Below are 21397 nucleotides of genomic sequence, written 5' to 3'. Positions count from 1 at the left end.
TTAGCCAAGTTGTTCCACAACTCCTTGGCATTGTTATATCCGCCTATCCTACACAAAACATCATTAGGTAAAGAAAATTCAAAAATTTTCAATACCTCATCGTTGACTAGGGATTGGTGGACTTGTTCCTTGGTCCACTCCTTCTTCTCTAGGGTTTCTCCTTTCTTGTCCATCGGAGGCTTGAAACCTAATTGAACACAACTCCAATTTTCAAGGTTAGTCATAAGAAAATACCTCATTCTTACCTTCCAATACGCGAAGTCTTCGCGATCGTAGAAGGGTGGAATGGTGATGTCTTCTCCGAGTTGATCCATCTCTAGCTTGTGCTCCCTCGGGTGTTAATCCGGCGAAGAGCGACCTCGCTCTGATACCACTTGTTAGGATCGATGATCGCAGCTAGAGAGGGGGGGGTGTGAATAGCCGCCCCAAATCGTTCGTTTCTTTCTATAAATCAAGGTTAGCGCAGCGGAAATAAATAATAGAAACGACAACGGAAAATAGCAAACCTCAAACTCGTCGATGTAACAAGGTTCGGAGATGAAACTCCTACTCCTCGGCGTGTCCGTAAGGTGGACGAGCCCTATCAATCCGTCGGTGGATGAGTCCCCGGAGAACCGGCTAATAAATACTCCTTGTGGGTGGAGAAACCTCGCCACAATAACTTGCAACAGCAATATGGAAATACAAAGAAGAGCAAGAATAAAATACACAATGAATGTACAAATACTCGCTTGCCTTCTCGTCGACTGAAGTCCCGGATGAAGCACCAACTTCACGGACGAATGCCAACAAGCAACTCAGTCGAAGAAGCTCACCCGAAGCTTCGGAGCTCAGCAAAGCTCAAGAGCACAGCAGTGAAGAAGCAGAAGCTTCGGACCAGAAGAAGAGTGAGAGTGTTTTTCCACTGTAGAAGCCCTCAGCTCTCTTATACCTGCATCCACCTGCGAAGAAGAAGCCAGAAGACAGAAGACCGTTGGCTCACAACGGATAGTTCTGGACCGATCAGGCTGAAGCCTGATCGGTCCAGGCTACCTCTGATCGGTCCTGGGGACCGATCAGAGCTTCCTCTGATCGGTCCAGGGACCGATCAGCATGCATTCCCTTTCTTTTCTCCCGAACTTTTGCCTTCTGATCGTTGTTTCCTGATCGGTCTGTAGACCGATCAGATAACACTCAGTAGGCTACTGTTTGGTTACTGATCGGTCACCAGACCGATCCAGATACCCAGTGTATCACTGGATCGATCTAGAGCTTGGTTTTTGCCCAAACCAAGTCCCAAACCTTCCAAACCAACATCCGGTTAACCTTGACCTGTTGGTACATCATGCTTAGCATCCGGTCACTCCCTTGACCTGCTATGACTCCCCACCAAGTGTCCGGTCAATCCCTTTGACCCACTTAGACTTTTCTCTTCGTGCCAAGTATCCGGTCACTCCCATGACCTACTTGACCTTCTCAACACCAGATGTCCGATCACCCTTGATCCATCTGGATTTTCCCTTGCCCGGCTTCACTCACCAGGACTTTCACCTAGCTTCACTCACTAGGGTTTTCACCTGGCTTCACTCACCAGGATTTCCAACTGCCTGGCTTCACTCACCGGACTTTCCCACCGCCCGGCTTCACTCACTGGACTTTCCAACCGCCGGCTTCACTCACTGTGACTTTCCGTCTGGCTTCACTCACCAGGACTTTCCACATCCGGTCCAGAGAACGAGCTCCCGAGCCCTCTCTGACCACAGTCCGGAGAATGAGCTACCGAGCCCTCTCCGACTTCCCATGTGCCAAGCTTCCATACTTGGACTTCTCCGTGCCAAGTCTCCATACTTGGACTTTTCCCGTGCCAAGCTCCCTGCTTGGAGTTCTCCCATGCCAAGCTCCCAGCTTGGACTTTTCCCGTGCCAAGCTCCCTGCTTGGACTTTTCCGAGTCAGGTCAACTCACCTCGGGTCAACCAGGTCAACCTTGACCACGGGTTGCACCCACAATCTCCCAAGCTTGTTCTCGTCAAACATCAAAATACAACTCGAGTCAAGTCAACTCGAGTCTGGTCAACCTTGACCTAAGGTTGCACCAACAATCTCCCATCATGTTCTCGTCAAACATCAAAATACAACTCGAGTCAGGTCAACTCGAGTCTGGTCAACCAGGTCAACCTTGACCTAAGGTTGCACCAACACACTGGACTTACCTTCTGTTGCCAGATGTAGTGCCTTCGTCTTTTGCCAATATAAGTTTTTACTTACGAGGTTTCAAGCAGGTGGGAATGCCTTTAACCCAGTTATGGTTTCTCTAGGAGATAGATACGGTCACCCCTTACATTTCCCCCTGAAGACCCTGACCCTTACTTGTTGGGGGCCGTTGGTGGCCGGATGTCGGAGGGGTTGAATAGCCATACACAAATATAAAACCAAAATACCCTTCTCGGGCTTTTAAAATAACACTTGCATAAATAATTAAAGACTGAACTTAAAAGAAAAGAGACACCAGAGTTTACTTGGTTACAACCGGGGAGGTTGTTAATCCAAGGAAGATGATCGCACTAAATTCTCCTTCAGGCGGAGAAGCCTCTTTTACAGCAGTGTAAGGACAGAAAGAAGGAAGCTAAACTAAACAATAGAAGCGCATAAGTGTTGAATATCAAATTGCTTATTTTTTTTAGTTTCTTGGACCAAGGCTATATTTATAGCCTTGGTCGGGGCGCCTGGAGGGTTCCAGACGCCTGGAAGGGGATAAAACTTTATCCCCTTAGCAACGGATCATGGTTAAACTGATCTGGTCAAAAGTCGAATTCAGAGCACCCGGAAGGATTCCGGGCGCCCGGACTGGTCTGAGCACCTGGATTGATTCCGGGCGCCCGGACCCTTAAAGTCAACTTTATTGACTTTTTGAGGTCCGGGCTCTTTGCTCCGGTTCTACTCGCCTCGCTCCAGATCTTCTGCTCTTCTCACTTGGGTGATTTCGGCCAACCGAAATAAGGCTCACCCGAACCCAATTTCGGTCTTCTCGAGCAAGCTTCCGCTCCGGCTTCTTGTCCCTCGGAATCGTCGCGTGCCTCCTTCTCGTCCGCCAATGTACTCATCCGCTGCTCTTCGTCCCTCGGACACACCGAGCCCGTCGGCTCTCTCCTGTGCTGACCTGCTCGTTGGCTGCGTCTCTTGCTCCTCGAGCAATCTTCCGCTCCGGCTTCTCATCCCTTGGAAACACCGCACACTCCCTTCTCGTCCGCCGGTGTACTCTTCCGCAGCACCTCGTCCCTCAGACGCACCGAGCCCATCGGCTCTCTCTCTCATGCCGTCCTTCTCACTAGCTACGTCTTCCACTCGACTTCCTATGCTCCTAAGTTCCTGCATACTTAGACACAGGGTCAAAACACCACAGAACCTAACTTAACTTATTTGATCACATCAAAATAACCTATGGTTCCAACAATCTCCCCCTTTTTGATGTGAGCAACCCAAGTTAAGATAGGGTAAACCAACATAAATCAAGAGTAATAAATTTTGCATGAAAGTGTAAAAATTTGATCTACCTCCCCTAGACTTAATATTTTCCTTCTCCCCCTTTGATCACATAAAAAATGGGATATCACAACAAGTCTAAGGATTATAGCTTTGAAAACTTTGAAAAAATAAAAGATTATTTTTGATATCACCAAAAATAATTTGTAATAATTTTAGAAATTTTAAACTTTGAAAATTTTCTAAGTAAAATCCAAGAAGAAAGAAAATTTTCTAAGTTAAGAAGTTTGCAAAAGAAATTTCTAAGTTTAGAGAACTTTGCAAAAAAAAAACATTTGAGTAATTTTCAAAAAATATTTGAAAAGACTTTTTAAAGTATTATCTAATTTCAATTTAATACTTTATCAATTAGTTAATTAAATATTTTATTTCAATATTTGATTTCCAAGCTGTGGTGAGACACTAGGCCTTCTTGGTTATTGGATCATCAACCACTTCTAGACAAAGCCGCATAAGGAAATTAAACGTTTACTTTTCTCGCTGAAAGTGCTAAATCTAAATAAAGTTCAAGAAAAACAAGGATTTGGAATCCAATATAGGTTCCAGGTAACTAGAGTAATTAGATATTTCTTAGGGACATATTTCTTTGAAATATTTCTAATTTGTCCCTTATGGTATCTAAGGTATCAATTTAATCCATAAAATTTTCTAATATGTTGATTATTTGAACATGCATGATTTTTCAAAATATCTACTTGCATTTTCAAATTATCATTTTCTAATTTTAATTTATCATTTTCTACTTCTAATCTTTTAAGATCTTCCGACAGACAAGATTTATCTAATGTTAATTTCAGCTTTTTATTTTCTTTTTCTAGCATGCAATAATCTTTAGTTAATAATTTTACAAATTTGAACATTTGGTCAGGTGATAGAGATCGTACCTGACTTACCTTATCGATTTCTGATGCTCCCCCTATATGTTGGTGCAACCTTAGGTCAAGGTTGACCTGGTTGACCTGACTCGAGTTGTATTTTGATGTTTGACTTAGGAAGATTGTTGGTGCAACCTTAGGTCAAGGTTGACCTAGTTGAGTTGTATTTTGATGTTTGACACTCGTGGAAGAGTTGTATTCTTGATATGGGACAAGAATAGATGTTTGGGAGATTATTGGTGCAACCGTAGGTCAAGGTTGACCTGGTTGACCTGATTCGGGAAAGAGTCCAAGTATGGAGACTTGGCAACGGAAAAGTCCAAGCAGGGAACTTGGCACTGGAAAAGTCCAAGCAGGGAGCTTGGCACGCGAAAAGTCCAAGTGTGGAGACTTGGCACGGGAAAAGTCCAAGTATGGAGACTTGGCACTGGAAAAGTCCAAGTATGGAGACTTGGCACGGAGAAGTCCAAGTAGGGAGCTTGGCACGAGGGAAAGTCCTAACTGGGATGTTAGGCAGGTGGAAAGTCCTGGTGAGTGAAGCCAGGCAGTGGGAAAGTCCTAACTGGGATGTTAGGCAGTGTGGAAATCCTGGTGAGTGAAGCCAGGCAAGGAAAAATCCAGATGGATCAGGGATGATCGGATATCTGGTGTTGAGGAAAGTCCAAGTAGGTCAAAGGGATTGACCGGACACTTGGCGGGGAATTCTAGCAGGTCAAGGGAGTGACCAGATGCTAGGAATGAAGTACCAACAGGTCGAGGTTGACCGAATGTTGGTTTGGAAGGCTTGGGACTTGGCTTGGGCAAAAACCAAGTCACTAGTAACCGATCAGTGTGCTACTGATCGATATCTGATCGGTCTGCAGACCGATCAGAAGGTGATCAGTAGCCGCGAGAAAGACGCCTGATCGGTCTGTGGACCGATCAGGAGCTTCCCTGATCGGTCGTGGCGACCGATCAGGAGACGATGTCGCGGAAGGAAGAGCTTCAAAGCCAAGAGTTGGGATCGGTCCACAGACCGATCAGAGTACGCACAGAATTTTCTGTGCACTGACTGATCGGTCTGGGGACCGATCAGCGCAGGGCCTGATCGGTCCACAGACCGATCAGGGTTCTAGCCGTTGCAACGCAACGGCTAGTTTCTTCGCTGTTTCTTCTTCGCAGGTATAAAGGAGACGAGGGCATCTTCTGTGCTACTGCTTCTTCCTCTTCTCTTCTGCTACAGAGCTGCTGTTCTGGTGCTTGAGCTTTGTTGAGCTCTTCTTCGCAAGCTTCGCGTGAGCTTCTTCCTTCGGCTGGGACTCCGACTGAGCTGCTGCTGTGGTTGGCGTCTGAGAAGCTGTTGCTTCTTCAACAGTCGACAAGAAGGCAAGGGTTGCTTACATTTGCTGTGTATTTACTTCTTGCTTCTCTTGTATTTGTACTCCTTATCTTGCTGTTGCAAGAAGTAGTTGTGGCGAGGTTTCTCCACCCATAAGGAGCTCATATTTAGCCGGGTTTCCGGGGACTCATCCACCGACGGATTGGTAGGCTTCGTCCACCTTACGGACACGCCGAGGAGTAGGAGTTCATCTCCGAACCTCGTTATATGGTTTGTCTTTCTTCTCCTTTTTCTTTCTACGTTGTATTTCCGCTGCACTAACCTAATCGTAGGAAGAAACGCGAAAGATTGGGGTCGGCTATTCACACCCCCCCCTCTCTAGCCGTACGAAGGATCCTAACAAGTGGTATCAGAGCGAGGCCGCTCTTCGACGGATCAACACCCGGGGGAGCACGGGCTAGAGATGGATCTCTATGGAGAAGATGTCACGATTCAACCCTTCTACGAGTCTCACGACAACTTCACATATTGGAAGGTAAGGATGATGTATTTTCTTAGGACTAATATGTTAAATTGGTTTTGTGTACAAGAAGGGTTTTCCCCTCCGATGGATGAGGAAGGAAAACCTATCAAGAAGAAGGAGTGGACGAAAGAGCAAATCCGACAATCCGAAATCAATGACGAGGTAACAAAAATTATTGAATTTGCTTTACCTAATAATGTTTTGTGCAAGATAGATAGGTACAACAACGCCAAGGAATTGTGGAACAATTTGGCAAAATTCCATGAAGAGGAGCCTAGTGAGCCAAGTAGCTCACATCATAGAGGAAGCGAATTGGGAGTTGAGGGCTACTCAACATCCAAGGAAGAAGAGGAGGAGAGCTCTTGTTCAAGATCGGAGCAAGAAGAGGCATCTACCTCCGGAAGGGATGAAGAAGAAAGCTCATCTTCTCACATCCAGACAGAAACGTGATTTCAAGCAAATTACACATAATGTGTTTTGAGTGTAGGAAGTTTGGGCACTACAAGAGTAAGTGTCCAAAGAGGGTTAGAAAGACTCCACCGGCACCAAAGGTCAAGGAAGCCGGAGTCCCGACATGCAACAGCAAGAAGCACGTGGTGTGCTTCCAATGCAAGCAACGGGGACACTATAAGAGTCAATGTCCAAGGGGGAGGCAACCTCACAAGGACAAGAGGCCAAACACATGTAAAGGGGGAGCTAAGGCAAACCCTAAGGTAACATTTAAAGCTCATTCTTGCAATTCTAGTAGGATGCATGCTAGTAGTCTTATTGCCATTGTCAATAATGATAAGCATGTTAACACTAGAAATCGATACATGTGCTTAGGAGCCAAGCATGTTAGCCTAGATAAGAACAATTCTAGAAATGCTAACTCTAGAATTAACTCATCTAAGGCTAAGGAAAATCTAGATAGAAATCCCAAATCATCTAGACACATGCCTAGGAATACCTCAAAGAAAAATGATAAATCAAAACTTGAGGTATTAGAGAAAGAAAATCAAGTATTGAGGTCAAGACTTGACTCTCTAGAAAAGGCTCTTAAGGATTTGACTCTAGGGTCTAGGGGTCAAAAACCCAAGTCCAAGGACAAGAAAGGTTTGGGTCACAAACCTAAGTCCCAATTGGTCAAGCCCACTTATCATAATGTTTCATTCGATTATGGAACAAAACCTAGGGCTAGGAAGACCATTACCAAGGTCACAAAGGGAGTCACCCCTATAGTTGACCTTGATGAGACCCAAATGACCAAGGCTTTAAAGCCTAAGAGGGTCATTAGGAGGGTTGCTAGGGAAGTTATCCCTAGTGAATATTTAATGAACCCAATGAGCTCTAATAGGTATTGGGTTCCTAGGAGCATCTTCTCTACCCCATAGATGGGTTAGAGAGTGTCAACTCCGATTAGAAGGGTAGTTAACCCAACTTTGAGGAAATTGACACTCAAGGAGCATTTTCAAGGTTTTGAGAACTTTTGAAAATGAAATGGAATTATCATTTACTCCTTTGAAGAGTTAAATGTGCCTAAAGATTGGAAATTTCATTTTTAATCTCAATTGGCACAATTTGGGAAAATCTAGAGAACTCTCGAGGGAAAATGAAACATGCCAAGTTTTGAGGATAAATTTGATCTTTAAGTGGCATGAATTAATCTAGAGTTCAAGAAGTGTCAAAATTAGGATTTTGGCATTTTGGGGCAATCTAGGATTAAATTTGAAGTTAGCCAAGTGGTTAAGGATACTTAGATAGGTAATCTAGGTATATTTATTTATGCTAAATCTTGCCATGATTGTTTGCCCTCACATGTCATGACATCATGTTTAGTTTCATTATCATTTGAAATGTCATGATAATGCTTAGGCTAGTTTTTATGTCATGTTTATTTAAGTTTCAAACTTTATGCCATGACATCATGACATTGGCACATGTTTTCATTTATGATACCATTTTATGCCATGTCATCATCTCTTGCATTAATAATCAATTAAATTGATTTAAGGATGAAAAACACATTTTGATATTGAGATCAAATTTGTGTTTAGAAAATGCATGAGACCTTAGTCTAAGATACCTAAACCCATATCTCACATCAAAATTGCCATGGATGTGTTTGATACACTTTAGATGTGTGTGAGACATTAGGATCATGAATTAGGATCAAGGTGCATAGTTCTTGTACCTAGATGAGCCTAATTCAAGAAATGGAGGATCATAGGGAAAGCTTGTGTACAAGTCATGTACATTTAGCCCTAAGATTATGGTCCTAAATTAAAAGGTTTAAAATCATTTTGAAATTGATTTGGAAAACCTTGATGAAGCCATCTTAGTGATTGCATTCATCATTGAACATTGTGATACAAAGTTGAGTTAAACTTGAACTATTTCAAAGTTTTTGAACTTTGTATCAAGATTGAAAAATGGAAGTTATTTTCATAGAAAACTATTTTTCTATGATAGTATATGTTATGAGGAATGTATCCTCAAAATTTCACAATTTTTCGAATTTTCTGGAATTTTCTAGGAGTTTTTGAATTTCGGGAAGGATATTTCAGAAATCTCCTGTCAGAGTTTGGATCGGTCTGATCCAGGGAAGTCCTGATCAGTCTGCGGACCGATCCAGTAGGATCCAGAGAGCTTGGTGCGATCTGGTGAAGGCCTGATCGGTCTGGTGACCGATCAGTGACGATCCAGTGCGATCAATGAAGCATGGATCGGTCTGGGGACCGATCCAGGGGGATTTTGATCGGTCTGAGGACCGATCAGTGCGTGCCAGTTTCTGATTTTCAGCAGGTGTCTGAAATTTCAGTTTTTGGGAGTTGAGTTTCGGGTTTCTAAAGGTTTGAAACTCTCCAAGACATTGTTGGTGCAATGGTCAAGGGGGAGTTGACCTTTAGGGGGAGTTTTTACCTAATTATCAAAGGAAGTTGACTCTTAGGGGGAGTTTTTACTCCTTAAGACTTTTGAGGATTAGTGACATAGGATTGTCACTAAGTTGATTGTTGAGTTTAGTATCAAGGGGGAAATTAAGAGTTTCAATGAAAGGTATGTGACTTTCATTAGGAGGAAACTCTTGACCTTGATTCTCTCTTTTTGATGTGTGTCAAAAAGGGGGAGAGTGTTGGAGAATGGGAGAATGTTCTAGATAATGTTCAAGGAAGACATTGAAGAACATTGGGAAACCTAAGTTAGGTTATCGGATTAACCTAACTTGATTATGGTTTTGTCAAACATCAAAAAGGGGGAGATTGTTGGTGCAACCTTAGGTCAAGGTTGACCTGGTTGACCTGACTCGAGTTGTATTTTGATGTTTGACTTAGGAAGATTGTTGGTGCAACCTTAGGTCAATGTTGACCTAGTTGAGTTGTATTTTGATGTTTGACACTCGTGGAAGAGTTGTATTCTTGATATGGGACAAGAATAGATGTTTGGGAGATTATTGGTGCAACCGTAGGTCAAGGTTGACCTGGTTGACCTGATTCGGGAAAGAGTCCAAGTATGGAGACTTGGCAACGGAAAAGTCCAAGCAGGGAACTTGGCACTGGAAAAGTCCAAGCAGGGAGCTTGGCACGCGAAAAGTCCAAGTGTGGAGACTTGGCACGGGAAAAGTCCAAGTATGGAGACTTGGCACTGGAAAAGTCCAAGTATGGAGACTTGGCACGGAGAAGTCCAAGCAGGGAGCTTGGCACGAGGGAAAGTCCTAACTGGGATGTTAGGCAGGTGGAAAGTCCTGGTGAGTGAAGCCAGGCAGTGGGAAAGTCCTAACTGGGATGTTAGGCAGTGTGGAAAGTCCTGGTGAGAGAAGCCAGGCAAGGGAAAATCCAGATGGATCAGGGATGATCGGACATCTGGTGTTGAGGAAAGTCCAAGTAGGACAAAGGGATTGACCGGACACTTGGCGGGGAATTCTAGCAGGTCAAGGGAGTGACCAGATGCTAGGAATGAAGTACCAACAGGTCGAGGTTGACCGAATGTTGGTTTGGAAGGCTTGGGACTTGGCTTGGGCAAAAACCAAGTCACTAGTAACCGATCAGTGTGCTACTGATCGATATCTGATCGGTCTGCAGACCGATCAGAAGGTGATCAGTAGCCGCGAGAAAGACGCCTGATCGGTCTGTGGACCGATCAGGAGCTTCCCTGATCGGTCGTGGCGACCGATCAGGAGACAATGTCGCGGAAGGAAGAGCTTCAAAGCCAAGAGTTGGGATCGGTCTGTGGACCGATCCAGCTGTGGCCTGATCGGTCCACAGAATGTTTCTGTGCACTGACTGATCGGTCTGGGGACCGATCAGCGCAGGGCCTGATTGGTCCACAAACCAATCAGGGTTCTAGCCGTTGCAACGCAACGGCTAGTTTCTTCGCTGTTTCTTCTTCGCAGGTATAAAGGAGACGAGGGCATCTTCTGTGCTACTGCTTCTTCCTCTTCTCTTCTGCTACAGAGCTGTTGTTCTGGTGCTTGAGCTTTGTTGAGCTCTTCTTCGCAAGCTTCGCGTGAGCTTCTTCCTTCGGCTGGGACTCCGACTGAGCTGCTGCTGTGGTTGGCGTCTGAGAAGCTGTTGCTTCTTCAACAGTCGACAAGAAGGGAAGGGTTGCTTACATTTGCTGTGTATTTACTTCTTGCTTCTCTTGTATTTGTACTCCTTATCTTGCTGTTGCAAGAAGTAGTTGTGGCGAGGTTTCTCCACCCATAAGGAGCTCATATTTAGCCGGTTCTCCGGGGACTCATCCACCGACGGATTGGTAGGCTTCGTCCACCTTACGGACACGCCGAGGAGTAGGAGTTCATCTCCGAACCTCGTTACATCGGTTTATTTTTCTTCTCCTTAGTTTCTTCCTTGTATTTCTGCTGCGACTAACCCTAACTGTAGGAAGAACGCGAGAATTTGGGGCGGCTATTCACACCCCCCCTCTCTAGCCGAGTACGAACGATCCCAACACTATAGAGCTGCTTTCTTCCGAAGACTCTCCCCCTTCATCGATGCTTATCTGGGATGAGCTTTCTGTGTTCTTGGGAAGGAATTCGGCTATAAGGGTTGTCTCAGCAATTTCTTCGGTCTCGAATTCTTCTGACAACGACTCGGTGTCCATCGAGGAGTCGGATTCGCCTTTAATTGGTTCTTCATGGAGCTTCAAGAACTTTTCCTAGAGTTCTTTTGCACTTTGGTAGTTGTCAATTCTGTCAAGATCCTCCACCAGTAGTACACTTATGAGATAATATTCAGCCTTACAGTTTGACATGAAATCGTTGCGCTGCTTTTTGGTCCATAGGCGTTTTTCAATTTCTTCTCCGTTCGCATTCTTTGGTATTTCATAACCATATTTCATTATTAGTAAAAATACTGAAATCTGTTTTAAGAAATACCTCTATTCGTTGCTTCCAGAACGTGAACTCCCCCTTGAACGTTGGTGGATAGATGTTAGCTCTGACCATCTCGTTGCTTCAGTCAACGGTTAGTCCTTCTGAGACGTCCTGGCTCTGATACCACTTGTTGGGGACCGTTGGTGGCCGGCTGTCGGAGGGGTTGAATAGTCCTACACAAATATAAAACTAAAATACCCTTCTTGGACTTTTAAAATAACACTTACATAAATAATTAAAGACTGAACTTTAAAGAAAAAAGACATCGGAGTTTACTTGGTTACAACAAGAGAGGTTGTTAATCCAAAGAAGATGATCGCACTAAATTCTCCTTTAGGCGAAGAAACCTCTTTTATAGCAGTGTAAGCACAGAAAGAAGGAAGCTAAATTAAACAATAGAAGCGCACAAGTGTTGAATATCAAATTGCTTGTTTTTTTAGCTTCTTGGACCAAGACTATATTTATAGCCTTGGTCGGGGCGCCTAGAGGGTTCCAGGTGCCTGAAAGGGGATAAAACTTTATCCTCTTTGCAAGGGATCATGGTCAAATTTGATCTGGTCAAAAGTCGCATTCTGAGCGCCCGGAAGGGTTCTGGGCGCTCGGACTGGTCCAGGCGCTCAGATTGATTCTGAGCGCCCGGACCCTTAAAGTCAACTTTGTTGACTTTTTACGGTCCGGGCTCTCTGCTCCAGTTCTGCTCGCCTCAGTCCATATCTTCCGCTCCGCTTGCTTGGGTGATTTCGACCAATCGAAATAAGGCTCACTCGAACCCAATTTCGGCATTCTCGAGTAGGCTTCCGCTCCGACTTCTCATCCTTCGGAATCATCGTGTGCCTCCTTCTCGTCCACCAACGTACTCATCCGCAGCTCTTCGTCCCTCGGACGCACCAAACCCGTCGACTCTCTCCCGTGCCGATCTTCTCATTGACTGCGTCTCTTGCTCCTCGAGCAATCTTCTACTCCGGCTTCTCATCCCTTGGAAACACCGCACGCTCCCTTCTCGTCCGTCGGTATACTCTTCCGCAGCACCTCGTCCCCCAGACGCACGGAGCCCGTAGGCTCTCTCTCTCGTGTCGTCCTTCTCGTTAGCTGCATCTTCCGCTTGACTTTCTGTGCTCCTAAGTTCTTGCACACTTAGACACAAGATCAAAATATCACAGGACATAACTTAATTTATTTGATCACATCAAAATAACATTGGATTCCAACATTACTAACTTAAGCTAGAGCCATATCTTTTAATACAAGTTCTGATATCAGGATTTTTACGTGCAGAATCTAAGCAGAAACTATAGAAAATAGGAGAAGATATGGAAAAGTCACAGATTTCTACCGCCATGAAGCATCTGAGCACCGTATCTTCCTCCTAGTTATGGGCTCGTGATCAAACTATCCTACGACGAGATCCACGTGTCCTAACCTCTCAGACCTTTTGATTACTTTATCATGAATTATTAAAAATAAACTCTTATTTTTATTATTAATAGTAAAAGAGTATTCTATTTAAAAAAACATTAAATGGATACCGATATTTTTTTAAAAAAAATCCATCTTTCAACAAAAGTGCCCTGAATAATAATTTTAACCACCTACTCTAGTAGTTTAACCAATGATATTTTTTAAATCAAAATTGCAATAGTTTGTGCCAATATTTAAATAATTTTAATTGATATTAAAATAATTTTAACTATAATTACTTAGTATAATTTTAAATATACTGTTGATATAGTTTGCACTGAAAATCTAACTGAGGTTTTGATGAATAATAAGTTAAGTTAGGTGTTGGTGTGATCTAACCAATTGATTAAGTATGTAAGAGAAGTTCAGATAGATCGACGGACTGACCAGATATCTGATAGGAAATCTAACTAGGTCAACAGGCTGACCAGATAGCTAGTACAAAGTCCAGATAGGTTGACGGGCTGATCGGATATCTAGCAAGAAATTTAGCTAGGTCAACATACCAATCAGATAGTTGATATGAAGTCCAGATAGGTTGACAGGCTGATCGAATATCTTGCAAGAAGTTCGGTTAGGTCAACGGGCCGATCTGATAGTTGACATGAAGTCCAGACAGGTCAACGGGCTGACCGGATATCTGATAAACTGTTTAGTTAAGGTAAGTCATTGGAGGAGAGTGACCAAGTGAAGATGCATCCCGGTTGAAGGGACAGTAAGCGTCGGTCCAGTTTAGGTTCATTTGAGATCCCTAAGTTGAGATTTTGACTAGTTCCTTGCCTTAGGAGGACATGAACTAATTACTAGCCTTTACTATTAATTATTGTTTGTCATAATACTTGTGTTACAGGTTATTTGGACTAACGTTATTTTGCAGGACAAAAGGAGAAAAATTGCCTTTGGATGAATAGTGCCGAAGGCGTCCTCAAACAGATAAGGAACCTTCGTACTGTTCATAGAAGATGCCTTCCATGCCTATAGAAGGTGTCTTTCGCAGGATAAATTTTGACTGAAGTCGTGGATAAGTGTCAGACTGTTCGAGATCGAATTTACCTCATTGGAGGCACTTTACATGGCTATGGAAGACGTCTTCCATGCCTTTTATAAGGTTGTCTTGAGAAGACATTGGAATTATACTGAGATACGAGCTACCGCGCATCCTTTTGAGCTTCCGACTGCCCTAGGCTTCTGTTACAATTTTGCTGTGAAATTGTTGCGCCCGACAACTGCTCCGAGAACTTCTGATCGCGGCCGGTAGATTGACACCGACACACGAGTGCTCCTACTTCTATTTCTAAAAGTGTCGGTAACATTTCATTTGTGTACTTGATTACTGCTTTAAAAAGGGAAGTGTAGGCTATTACATTATCTCTATTCTTGTACTCAATTCCCTCTTTGGTACCGGAAGAGGTTTTTAGTAGATTACCTATCGATAGGTCTGCGAGACCTGAGTCTTAGAGTAGAAGACTCTGAATCAAGTAAAACCACTTGTGTTCTCTGGTGTTTGTTTATTTTTTTTATTCTTTTCTGCTACGTACTCGTAATTTTAAAACTAACAAATAAATTTTTAAAAATTACATGATTCATCTTTTATTTTCACGTGCAATCGATCCAACATATACTAACGTAGATTTAACAAAAAAAAGAAAATGTTACAAATTCCAATAACACTAGAATATAAGCATTATTGAGATTCAAAAAAGGTAGCTTTTTTTTGGAAATAATAAAAATAAAGTACCTGTTGATTTTTTTTTCACCTTGAGACTTCATTAATAATATTTATAAATTATATTTATCAATAATTTTTTACTAAAATAAATAATTATAGTTAAAAAATGATTGCACTCGTACACACGCTCATCACAATCTGTAAAAAAATAAAAAGTATAATATCAAAATGCATAAATGAATTTAAATATTAAATAATACTTTAATTCTAATAATAAAATTCAAATTAAACAAAGCGCCTAAAGCTTAAAAACGAATAAATTGAGCTTCAACAACTATTTTAACAACTTGATTACTCGAATAATTTATCAAATAATCCTAATCCTAATCCATAAAATTAAACCATTACGACGAGGAAAGCGTGCTCGATCCCCGCCCTCCGAGTCGAACATGGAGATCTCAGTGCCGTCCAACACGACACGCGGCTCAACAACAGGCGCAGGAGCAGCGCGGTTGACTCGTTCCGTGAGAATGCCACGTCGTCGAGAGTCGTGCCACGTCAGCGTTGTCGCCGAGGCGAAAAGCGGGGAGAGCGAGAGCCCGTCAGGCAGCGCAGCGAACCTGTCGTCGCAAACGGGACCAGCGCTCACTTTTTGAGCAATTCTACACGAATGAGCACCTCGCTTATAATTGGTCAATTTGGAAAATCTAGCTGATTGGCAGCGGGCCGGCGGACGCGTAGTCGGCCGAGGTGAGAAAGTGTGTAGAAAAGGGGGTTTTGTATCCGAGTTAGTTTTGAGTTTTTGCCTTCCTTTTTTACTTCCGCTAACTCGAAAGAGAGAGCGAGGGATTTGGGCGGCGATGGGGAGCGGCGCCTCACGTCATCGTCTTCTCCGCTGCCTACGCCCCTCCGGCGCCGGAGATGAAGCCGGTGACGGCGGTGGGGACCACCCGATCTGTGATCTCGGGCCACTTGACGAGGCCCTGGGCCACTCCTTCTGCTATCTCCGCTCGTCCTCCCCCGTCCACTCCCGATCCTCCTCCCTTTCGTCCGGAGATGGAGGCGGAGGTGTGGTGGGTGGCGGAGGGGAGATTGCTTTCAAGACCATCTCCGGTGCGTCCGTCTCCGCCAACTCGTCCGCGCCTCTTCCTTTGTACGACCCTGCTGGCCGCCCTAGAGCTGCTGGTTTCCGGAGCTCTTCGTCCTTCTCGGCCATTCCGCTCCAGATCTCCGCCGCTGCGGCGGCCTCCGGGCCGCTCGATCGCGGGTTCTTTCTCTCCGGCCCGATCGAGCGGGGGGCGCTCTCCGGCCCCCTTGAGCCTGTGCCCTTCTCTGGTCCCCTCGGGAAGAAGAAGAAGCGTCGTGGCATCGCCGGTAGGCTCCGGAATCCGATGCTCCTGCGACGGAGCATATCGGAGAAGAATCGTCCGTGGGTCTTCCCCCTCCGGAGCTTCCCCGCTCGGCAAGGCGATCAGGAAGTCATTCCCTCTGCGTCCGTCACCGAGGAGAACGTGCAGTGGGCTCACGGGAAAGCCGGGGAAGACCGGGTCCACGTGGTCGTCTCCGAGGAGCAGCGGTGGCTCTTCGTCGGGATCTACGATGGGTTCAATGGACCAGAAGCTCCAGAATTCCTAGTTGGACATCTTTACCCTGCGGTTTTGAGCGAGCTCCGCGGGCTTTTCTGGGAAGAAGTCGGAGAGTGCACACCCGAGGATGCAGATTTAGATGTAGGGAACGAGAAAAGGGTCGCCTTTCAAGAGGGTTCCAGGGTTGGAAAGCGGCTCTGGGAGTTGCTTGCCGAGGGCGATGGTGAACTTGACATCTCTGAAGGGTCTGGTGGGTTCGCTTTCACTTTATCGAAGATGAGGTATGGGGTCAGTAGCTGGCGGAAGGATGGCCGGAGGATGTGGTTTCCCAAGTGGAGATACGATTCCGAGGAAAAGGTCAAAGAGATCAAAGAAGTCACCACGACCTGTAGACGCAGGAAGAGGAAGAAGGGTCCTGTGCCTGATCATGGATTGGTTTTGGCAGCGCTTGCACGGGCATTGGATACCACAGAGCACGAGTACTTGGAGATGGCGAATAAGGTGATGGACTGCAACCCTGAGCTGGCCCTGATGGGATCCTGCCTACTGGTTGTCTTGATGAGGGATGAAGATGTCTATGTGATGAATGTAGGAGACAGCCGAGCAATTGTGGCACAGTATAGACCAAAAGGAAACGCCAATGTGAGGGTTGGAGGAAATGGAGAGAGTTTGGAAATTGAAGGATCCAATCAAGAATTGGTATTGGGAGCATTGCAGCTATCAGTTGATCACAGCACGAGCATCCAGAAAGTAAGTTTGTATCCAAGAATTGTGCATTTAATTTAAGGATTTGCTCAATCGGCTGGCTCAAAATTTTCATTCTATAATATGGCGAATAAGGTGTTTTAATTGGGGCCTTTATTTACTTTTCCCTGTTAGGTAATGAAAATTCATGAACAAGTTAGCTTCTGATTTTATTTCTTTCATATCAGGTTTCACAGAGAAATGAATTATTGAATATCTATATAGAGGATTTCCACTGTAACTAATCTAACGGTGTATTTGCTAGCTTCTCTTTGCTTATAGTTTGGTTTTACTGGATAGAAGTTCTCTACTGGATCTATCTTTGCTCGTGACATGCTCTTGAGAAGTTGTCTCTTTTCTCTTAAATGGGTTTTTGTTTCTACAGGAAGTACTTAGAATAAGACAAGAACATCCAGATGACAATAAATGCATAGTAAATGGCAGAGTAAAAGGAAAACTGAAAGTCACAAGAGCTTTTGGGGTTGGTTTTCTCAAACAGGTACTGTTCTTTCCATTAAGCTGTATCCGTTATCCACGCCAAGTTGTCTTCGTAGATGTTCCCGTGTAATAATGAAAAAAAGAAATATATTCTAAGTTTCTTGCTAGAAAAAAAGCCTTTCCTGTATTGATCAGAAGTTCTTTACATTTTCACTCTGCTTTTTTCACAGCCCAAGTGGAATGATGCATTGTTGGAAATGTTCCGGAATGACTATGTGGGCACTGCACCATATATATCTTGTACACCTTCACTTTGCCACTATAAGCTGGGAGCAAATGATCAATTCCTTGTTCTCTCTTCTGATGGTCTGTACCAATATCTGAGCAATGAAGAGGTTGTCTTACATGTACAAAGTTTCATGGAAAGGTTTCCAGATGGAGATCCTGCCCAAAGTTTGATAGAGGAACTTCTCTTCCGTGCTGCCAAAGAAGCTGGTAATGAATTGTCTCCATTCTTATTTTTCTCAGTGTCACTCATAGAAGTGTCAATACTAGATCCTTTCTGCTAATACAAATTCTCATTGATTTTTGATGTTATCTCAGCTAGTCAGCTTCTATTGAATGCATTAGCATTCATTGTATGAATCACTAGTTTTAAACATAATGACAGATGTAACTTACATCCTAGTTTACACAGTTAAACATCATATGATTTACCTTGTTCTTTTTATGCAAAGTGAATGCTGTTATTCTTAATTAGCAGTTCTCTGGTCTAGTTTAGATGTCGTTTTGATCATGGGACTAAGAGACCAAAACTTTATTAAAGAAGATCATTTAAAATTAACTCATCATTATTATTTTCCTAAAATAAAACCTAGGTGCATTGAATGCTTAGTCGTCAAAGTCTCAATTAACTAAGTGCAAAGATTTTATCAAGTCAGAAATATGTACGTATTAAAAAAGAACAGGGAACATTAATTAGAATGATAATGATGCATAACTGTGTCTATCAAAAATGTATATATTAAATAATTCAACCTAAGTTATTCATCATCTCATATACAAAAAGTTACATGTGATTTTCAAATATCATTGTAAGCAGTTCATAAAATAACGCATGTTGAGAGGAGATCTGTGAAAGAAATGGTGTAAGGTTAAATCTCACGGGTTTGATTTATTTGTTGAAACATACCTGATTAAATATTCTTATTGAAGGATTAGATTTGGATTTTGGACTTAACCTTCTTAGCTTTCATATCCCATCTACATGGTTATGCAGCTCCCAAATATGGCCCGAGTAAGGATGCTCATTATAATACATGGAATCCTGCCCATTCGCTTATGTGCTGCTTTTTTGAACAGTGGAACTACAAATAATGAAAAAAAAAAAACCATAAATTCTCCAATTTAAGAAAAATAAGTTAATGCAGAATGCTTTGCTGCTCAACTAGATTTTACTTGTGTGTGACGCGTTTTGCTTGCAGGTTTGGACTTCCTTGAACTGTTGGACATACCTCAGGGAGATCGCAGAAAATACCACGATGATGTTACAGTAATGGTTATATCTCTTGAAGTTGATGGTAGAATATGGAAGTCATCTGGAAAATGTGTGAAATGCTGAGGGCCTGGATAGCTTTTACCATATGCCGCCACCAGCTCTGTGCAACAGTGCATTCATGCTCACAGAAGCTTAAGCCAAGAACATGTCGGGCTATCTGCAACATGATCTCGAGACAAGCCATGTTGAAGGGCAACGCCAAATGTCTCTGCCTGTGATATCGTCTCAGTGTGCTGAACAAGAGCTGGTTTGGGCTTAGAAAGAGGCAAAAGGAAGCTTCATGTTTAGTAACTGCTTCCACTTGGTTTGAGGTTCACGATCAAGAAATTTGAAGTTGGAATGCATTCAAGTTTTTCGGAATGAAATAACCTGCAATGTTTTCAGCAAGTCATATTCCACCTAGTCGGATTTTTTTTTTTTTTTTTGAGGGGGGCAGAGTTGGATCACCTTTTACACTGATTGCAAGCATGCATTCCCTCTCGCAGAATCAAACTGCATCAAGAAAGCACTGTAAGATAAGAAAATTTTGATCCAGACTAATTTTCCAGCTTCCTGTCTTATCTTGTAGATTATAACCAAATTTATTTTGCACTCTGACTCTTTCCAGGCATAAGATGTAGTGTAGAACTTCATCCAGTTAATTTTCACAGATTTACTACCTCAAATATTCTGAAATTGTCTTGTTGAATTTCTAAGATCTAACTTTCCTTTGACAAGCTTATCAAATAGGAAATCATGATGCCTGACATTTTTTAAGTTTGAAAATAAGATAGTAGTGTTCTTTCTGAGGACATCATGATTGAATTGATTGATTGTGTTTAGATGACAACATGAAGTTTATTAACTCCTTGCTAATGTAATATATTATTCACAAGAATAGTCAAAAGATTGATCATTAATGAGGTAGGCGCACTTCAAATTTAGTTTTGTCTGCGCACCTGAGTTTTATTCTTCTTAAAAGATTACGTGATTCCAATTTTACCTTGACAACTATTAATTTTTCCTCAACTCTTTCCTCTGTCATTTACCTACAACATTTAATCTTTTTTATTCTTTCCTCTCTCCTAATTTTTCTCCTTTCTCTTTCTTTTAAAATTAATTTAAATTTTAATTGGCAATCTAAATATGTTTATTTTTTTATTTTAAAAACTTTAATAAAAAATTTAAAAAACATAAAAGAAAATTAATAGAACATCAAAAATATTTTTCTATTTTTTAATATCTAATTATAAAAGAATAATAAAATAAAATTAATAAAATTGATTTTATTAATTAAAAAGTAATAAAAAAATTGAAATAAAAATTACTTTGGTGATTGTATTTAGAAACTAGCACAATAATTTAAATACTAACATAGTTGTGGTATTGATTTTCAATATAATGAAAGTTTTAAATTATTTTGAACATTATTGAGAGGACCTTAAAATAGTAAACAAAAGAATATTTAGACTTAGGTTCACCTAATAAAACATAGGAATTAGAACGAGTATGATCAGAACTTTCTGTATCCATCAATAGATTTTGATCAAAATTAATTGATACACCTATGAGACTTGAATTTATAAAAACTTGAATGAAATGGAAAATATGAATGTGTAGAAGGGAGATATGCTAAGAAATCTTGGTTTGAGTCTTCTATGTGAGTCTTAATTGATAGAAAATCTAAAACTTTCTAAATATTTTGAGTAATATTGGGAGTCTTTTATAATGATAATGGAGGTCATCCTTCAACTTTAGGGTATTATAAAAATCTATATATGAGTTAGAATGAATTTCATCAAAATTTTCTAGATTTATAGATGAGTTTTTAAAGAGAGAAGAGAAAAGGAAAAAACCACTGGTTAAAAAGGTTAAATTGGAATTAAATGTGTAATAAAACTTAGATGAAATGCGTCCTCTGAAAATTTAAGAGAAACATAAATTACATTCAAGTGGAAATAAACATAATAAATTTTGTAAAATATTTGTGATGCTCGAATGATCTTAAAAAAAACTCGTCCAATAAGTTGAATTGCTGGCAACCAATGACTCGGCCCCACACTGCACTTGAATGATTGCACAAGTTTCCTTAATGAAGAAAAGGAACATTGCAGACTCCTCCATTTACTGTTGCTGAGATATGTGCCAACTCCTTGTCTATATCCACTACCCACCCTCTCAGCCAAATATATTTATTAATCACAATATTTGCTCTAATCCCCCCACATTATCTATTTTTTTTTTCATTTGCCTACTAAAGTCTAAGATATATTTGCTCCTAGGTCTGAGATGAGTTGGCCTCAAACAAGTTTAGTTTAGTATGTGATTTGATAAAATTTATTTATGTTCATTCCATAATAAAAAATATAATTGAACAAG

At 42.1% G+C, this 21397-nt stretch overlaps 1 protein-coding gene across 1 annotated transcript; it reads left to right on the top strand.

The window, feature by feature from the left end:
- Positions 1-15521: 15521 nt before the first annotated feature.
- On the top strand, positions 15522-19700 carry LOC122005913 (probable protein phosphatase 2C 26). Its single transcript, XM_042561162.1, has 4 exons — positions 15522-17049; positions 17429-17542; positions 17712-17976; positions 18966-19700. Exons 1-4 carry the CDS (start codon positions 15574-15576, stop codon positions 19100-19102), a joined length of 1992 nt encoding a protein of 663 aa, XP_042417096.1. The 5' UTR covers positions 15522-15573; the 3' UTR covers positions 19103-19700.
- Positions 19701-21397: the final 1697 nt, after the last annotated feature.

This window comes from Zingiber officinale, chromosome 7B, assembly GCF_018446385.1.
Source record: "Zingiber officinale cultivar Zhangliang chromosome 7B, Zo_v1.1, whole genome shotgun sequence".
Classification (NCBI taxonomy): domain Eukaryota; kingdom Viridiplantae; phylum Streptophyta; class Magnoliopsida; order Zingiberales; family Zingiberaceae; genus Zingiber; species Zingiber officinale.
The sequence above is the reverse complement of the archived record's forward strand: the minus strand, read 5'-3'. Positions and strand labels throughout refer to the sequence as shown.

Coding starts and splice junctions, on each gene's coding strand:
- LOC122005913 (XM_042561162.1), top strand. CDS start 15,574: ATGGGGAGCGGCGCCTCACGTCATCGTCTTCTCCGCTGCCTACGCCCC. Junction 17,050..17,428: donor ACAGCACGAGCATCCAGAAA/GTAAGTTTGTAT, acceptor TTGTTTCTACAG/GAAGTACTTAGAATAAGACA. Junction 17,977..18,965: donor CCGTGCTGCCAAAGAAGCTG/GTAATGAATTGT, acceptor TTTTGCTTGCAG/GTTTGGACTTCCTTGAACTG.